This window comes from Austrofundulus limnaeus, unplaced genomic scaffold, assembly GCF_001266775.1.
Source record: "Austrofundulus limnaeus strain Quisiro unplaced genomic scaffold, Austrofundulus_limnaeus-1.0 Scaffold1, whole genome shotgun sequence".
NCBI classification, from domain to species: Eukaryota; Metazoa; Chordata; class Actinopteri; order Cyprinodontiformes; family Rivulidae; genus Austrofundulus; species Austrofundulus limnaeus.
The window spans coordinates 5,912,711-5,918,833 of record NW_013952403.1 but is presented as its reverse complement, the minus strand read 5'-3'; the positions used below and the strand labels follow the sequence as shown (position 1 = coordinate 5,918,833).

General features: G+C 40.9%; 1 protein-coding gene across 1 annotated transcript in view; it reads right to left on the bottom strand.

Moving 5' to 3' along the window:
- The window catches only part of slc43a1a (solute carrier family 43 member 1a), a 35,140-nt gene that overhangs the window by 19,369 nt on the left and 9,648 nt on the right, over positions 1 to 6,123 (bottom strand). Inside the window, exons 2-5 of the mRNA XM_014006851.1 lie at positions 5,785 to 5,943; positions 5,470 to 5,662; positions 3,330 to 3,385; positions 2,951 to 3,027 (exon numbers count right to left, since the gene is read on the bottom strand). Of these exons, the coding sequence (XP_013862305.1) occupies positions 2,951 to 3,027; positions 3,330 to 3,385; positions 5,470 to 5,662; positions 5,785 to 5,938 (480 nt within the window). The 5' untranslated portion in view covers positions 5,939 to 5,943. The remainder of the gene's footprint in view (positions 1 to 2,950; positions 3,028 to 3,329; positions 3,386 to 5,469; positions 5,663 to 5,784; positions 5,944 to 6,123) is intronic.

Genomic DNA, 6,123 nt, shown 5'->3' with positions numbered 1-6,123 from the left:
TGTGTGTGTGTGTGTGTGCGCGCGTGCGTTTGTATTCTTTTAACGCCTCAGAACAACAGCAGCAGTGTGGAGGTCAGTGAACACCAACAAACCCAATGAGATGCATGGACAAAACAAGAAGTTAAAAAAAAAAGAAAGAGGAGTCCGATGAGGACAAACAGGGAAGTTCTGGAGCGTTATGTAAGTGTGAGACTAAGACAGATTGTGTTTATGTGTGCGATTAGTGGAGCAAAGAGATCTCTAGTCAAACAACTACAATTGATGTAATGAAGTCACTTTTAAAGGTATAAACATGAACTCTTTTAATAATATTTCGCATTCACACTCTATCAGTCCTGTTTACCTTCATACCTGCTTTGACATTTACATCTGCGTGCTTTGTGCTATTTTAACAAGTCAAATGTCAAAGTTCAGCTCTTTTGGGATTATCAGACAAATGCTTTTCATTACTTCTTTATTTAAAACTTAGAATTTATATTTTTTAAACTTTTCTTGTTCTATTTGAAACAGCAAAATAGGTTCTCTATTTTTGTCTTCTAATGCCGTTTTTGTCATTTAACCAGCATTTTGAAACTCTTAGCTTTCACTTAGTCTTTAGCTACTCTTAGATTTTACCTAGTTCTTTTGATATTTTTAGCTAGTGTTTTGCTTCATTTAATAAGGATTTTGTTTCTATGAGCTTTTAGCTAGCATTTCAGTACTTTCAGCTAAAACTTTAAGACTTTTAGCAATCTTTAGCTAGCCTTTGCTATGTTTAGCCTGTGTTTTGCTACTTTTAGTATTTTGTCACACTTAGCTTTTAACAAGCAATTTTACACTTTTAGCTAACATTTGCAACTCTTTGATTTTAGCTAGCATTTTGTTATGCATTAGCATAACAATGCATTATTATGCATTGTTATGCTAATGTATAACAAAATGCATTATGCATTGTTATGCATAGCCATTTTCTAATTTTATCTTTAGTCTAACATTTTGCTTTGYGTAATTAGTAACATGCAACCTGTAGCTAACCTAAGTTAGCTTATTTATATGTCTTTTGCTATGTTTAGATTTTAGCTAGTGCTTTGTTGCAATTAATTTTTAGCAAGTATTTTGTAACTTTTAGCTAAGCTGCTGCTACCTTTACCTTTTAGTTTTTGTTTTAATGTCTAGCTAGCATTTGACTATTTTAACTTTTATCTTTCGTTTTGCTGTAGGTTCTTTTTATCTGTTTACATTTTATCTTGCATTGTTTTTATTTAGCTTTTATCTAATGCTTTGCATCTTTTAGCGTCAACAGCTCAGTTTCAGCTTCTTCAGCAAATTTTTTCAGTCATTCCAGTTCAGTTTTTTCTTTTTTTTTTGTGTGTTTACCATCTTTTCTCCCTACCTGACCCGTAAAGCCTGGTAGGAAACTTTCTTCTGCTGCTTCTCTGTTCATGACCTTCAATGGGATTATGTTGGATTTTGTTTGTTGCACTAAGTTTGCCTAAAAGTTACTGGTACAATTAATGCACAAAAAATGGCAATTTTCAACATGGTCTTGTCTTGCCACGTCAGCAGGTTAGACACTGCATCTGCTGGTTTTTATCTCTCTATAAGGACATTCATTAAACTCAGACAGGTGCTCCTTCCACAGAGTTCAGCTACAGCAAACACACATCAAAAATCAAACACTCCAGGAGAAACATCTATCCACAATCAGCACAAACACTCGCTGTCTAAACATTTGCTTTATGTGAATATAACATCCATCACACATTTTCACATCCACATAATAATTTGAAGTAGAGCGTGACAGGATAATAGCGTGTCCTTGAGTCGAGATAAGAGGGYTGAGCTTTGAGGAGGGTGTGCGATCAGACTCTGGCCGTCATTGGTGGAAAMRTGAATGACAAGAGTTTCCATCTCTGGGAGGTCATATGTGCRTTCTGGCACAAACACMATGTGCCGACCCGCAACACAAACCCAAATACCTGCCAGGAAACAAGAGGGCAAGATAAAAGAGTCCCTGACGAGGCAGCCACGTGACGCGTCTAGTCCCAAATGCACTCATGACTGACGGGAGGGTAAATAAACACGTGTTCCAGTCACAACACACCGCTGAGACAAATGTATGCCCCCAACACACACAATGTTTCCAAACACACACCTCAGACATGCCGAGGGTGTCAGCTACCAAAGAATCTGACCATCTGTTCCWGTGCTTTACTAGAATACCACTCAGAAACAGAAAATGGGAGAAAAGGTTGCTTTTTTCGTTCTGTTGTCACGAATAAACAAAGTACCTTTAAAGATTCTGACACTTTTTTATGAAATTATTTGTATTATCGTGGACAGCTTGTACTTCAATAGCAACATAAACACAAGAAAGTGTTTCTTTTTATGATTTTTCTTTCCAAGGACACATGCTCTTCGTTCTTTGGCCGTGTCGACCTTTTTCCACCTTCTGTTTGAAAACTCTTACGTAATTTTTGGCAGCGTGTGCTGAGCTCTCAGAAGCCTGAAGTCACTCTGTCGGCCGGGGCTGGGGTCCAGGCAGAAGCCCATCAGAGGGCTGCTTATAGCCTCTGTTTCATTTTGAACTCAACGCCATCCCACATCATCACACTCCCACCGTCGTGCTTCAGTTTTAGGTCAGTGCTTCCACTGCCGGCACAGCTTTAAWAAGATTCATTAGAATCTGCTAGAGCTGAAAATGTTTATTTTCATCTCAACTGACAAAAAAAAAAACATTGTTTTAGGTGGAAAAAGTCTCATTGGTACAACGGAGGTACTAGACCTTGAACCACTGTAACCATCGGGATGTTGGTTTAGATAAATCATCTCTGCCTACTTGGTATTAATCCAGTAAGATGGTCCAYGATCAGAAACTCTCAGAAACATTAGATGTGCTTCTACAACTGAGTCAACCTAATTCAAGATGGCTGCCTTTGTTGTTTATGTTTGTTGATGTCGTGTGTCTCACCGTGATCGAGGTGAAGGTCAGGCAGATTCCCCCGATGCCATTCAGGGACACGGCTAAGAAGATGAGCGCCGACAGAGCTGGAGAGAGGACAAACAAGTCATTCACCACCGTACTCCTTGTTCTTGAAACACGTCTTAAATCATAATATTCTTAAGACTCAAAACTAATTTTAAGTTGTTTTTTTTACTTTAAATCCAGATATTCTTCAACTAAAATGTCAAAATATGAGGTAAACTCATAATGAAGAACGCTACTCTTCCAGATCATTTGGCTTAAACTTAAAACCTGTCCTGAAGGGGAATAGTCATGAAATTGCACAATGTGTGATTAAAGATATAAATGTGTCTGTGTGTGTCTAYAGGTGTTTGTTTGTACTCACATGTAGGATTGTAGGCAGTTATAGCCATGATGATGCACGATGCACCAAAACAAGAACTGCAATAAAAGAGGAAGAAATTACTTAAAAAAGGAAAAGAGTGTAGAAACTCTAAGAGGATGTGGTGGCGAGTACTACAASATGACTTAACGTTCGACTCTGGATGAATCATGCTGTCAATATTAGCCTGAAGGCATTTCACACGAGGTAGGTTAAGGTTTTCCTTCACATGAAAATCATCAGTGTGACTCCAGGAGAGGCATGTTTGAGATGATTCTCTACTTTTAACGCACCTGATTTGAATATGAGTCACTGACAGGATTCTTCAGAACCTGACTGGCTGCAGAGCAGGGTGTGAGTTTTTACTGTGTGTGTTTAGACACAGGTCGCCTAGTTTTATCATGATCACGTTAATACGAAAACAAACAACACATCGTGCCACAAGGTAGAAATGCTCTGCTTCTGACTGAACCACAGCAGAAAGAAGGTCTCCAACCACAAACAGACAACCCACGTGGCAGACAGGGGTGGGCCAGCTGTAGTTTGGTTTGTGGCCCAAATCTGTCAATGACATAACTGGCCCAGTTGTGGTTTGGTTTGAGTGGTCAAAATCTACCAATGCCAGAACTGGCTCAGTTGGGGTTTGGTTTGAGTGGCCAAAATCTACCAATGTCACAACTGGCCCAGTTGTGGTTTGGTTTGAATGGCCAAAATCTACCAGTGCCACAACTGGCCCAGTTCTGGTTTGGTTTGAGTAGCCAAAATCTACCAATGCCACGACTGGCCCGGTTGTAACATTGAAAAAAAAAAATCAATAAGGATAGGAGGTACTGGGCAGAACACTGAGAAGTCTGAGTCGCCCTGAAACTACTTTGATTGAGGAACATTTTGATGTTCTCAGTTTTAAGGATGTCACAAACTGAACTGGTCAAATTCATCCACTCTTCTTTCCAAGTGGCCACACCCGCTTCAACTAAAACCCTAATTACAGGTGAAGAAGACCACGCCCCACATCATGATGCTGCCACTACCATGCTTCACTGTGGGTGTGGTGTTCTTTTGGTGATCCACACTCATATTTCTGCCTCAAACGTACCAGTTGGAATTGGGGCCAAAAGGCTTTAGGTTCATCAGACCAGTACATATTTATATCCATATTTTTAGGAAATCAAATATATTTCCTGGAATCTGCATCCAGATCTGGATGATTTTCATTGGCACACAAAGACTCTATGACTTCATAGTTCAGACATATTAATAATGGGGGATTGCTGTCACATGAGGGACAGTTAGTGCTCATCAAAAACTCCTTCGGTGCTGCTGCAGGCCACTTGGCAGCCTCCCAGAACAGTTTCCATCCTGACTTCTAAACAGGTTTGGAGGAACGTCCAGTTCTTGGTAATCAGATATTTGTCCCATATTCCTTTCWTGCTTGACTGTCTTTACTTTCCTCCAAACAGATTTGATTTCAGTTGAACTGAGCCACTTCAAAAGTAGGACAAACTTTTTAATTTTACAAGGAGTGTGTAAAACCAGGGGTGCCCAAAATATTTCCCCGAGAGGGCCAAAATGAAAATTTATCCGAGGGCTGCGGGCCAAATGCAGCAATATAAACACATCAAATACGAATACTTCTTAAGTAAAGTCCTATTATTTTTGATGATTAAGCTAGCAGCCAGTGCTGTGACCCATGTTTTTGACTAACGGCATTATAGTCGTTGAACCAATAACTTTAGGTGGAAATACTGTGTTTCCACATAGGACAACCTACAAACCATGGCAAGTGCTAGTGGGACAAATCAAATGTCTTAGTGGGCCAGTTTTGGCCCACAGGCCMCACTTTGTGCACCTCTGGTGTAAACTTTTCATATCTACTGTGATTCACTAAACCAGAGGTTTAAGGATCCGTTCTTAAGTCTTTTCACTCAATATGAAGAAAGAGGTCTTATTGTTGTTGTTGGAAGCCTGTTCACTTATCTTAAAGGGCCCCACCTGTACAACCTCATTCCTCTGTGAATCCAGGAATGTTGCCCCGCCGTGTTAATGTTTTACTTTTGTCGTGGCAGAGGAAACGTAAAGTAGCGAGGAGTTCAAACAAACGCTAACATCCAACMTGAGGAGCGGGTTTCAATCATAACGCTACCTGCCAAACAGTCGGATGGGCCGTGGGCTGAACCTGTCCATCAGAATGCCGAGCGGCAGCGTCACGGCGCTCAGCAGGAAGGAACCAATGGTGAAGGCCAGATTCAACATCTCATCCTGGTCCACGCAGCTGTGCCACTCGCCTGGGTGTCCGTCGGCAGTGGAGTTCAAGTGCACGACCACAGAGTTGTTGACTGGGTGAACGGAATGCACAACAAGGATTCAGAGAGAGAAACTGCACCATTTAGGCTTTGCTGACTTCAGCAAGACAACGCCAAACACTCAAGAACTTAAAATCCTTCCGTCTTGCTTTTACCTGAGCACAGGTGGGAGTAGAAGCCCTCTCTCTTCAGCATGATGAGAAGAGAGGCCCAGCCCAGCAGGACGGCTGAACACAGCAGGTTCTCTATCACCGCCGTCACTGCCATCCACCAACGCCTCCTGTAGGCCACAACGAGAGAGGGCGCCATGTCTGCTGCTCGACAACAGAAGGGAGAAAAGAATCGACGATTAATCAGAAAATCTTTGTTACATGAAAACATAAGACACAGCAAGAATCACTAACACAGACCCACGTGTATGTATGTATGTGTGTAGGTAAGTAAGTAAGTAAGTAAGTAAGTAAGTAAGTAAGTAAGTAAGTAAGTAAGTAAGT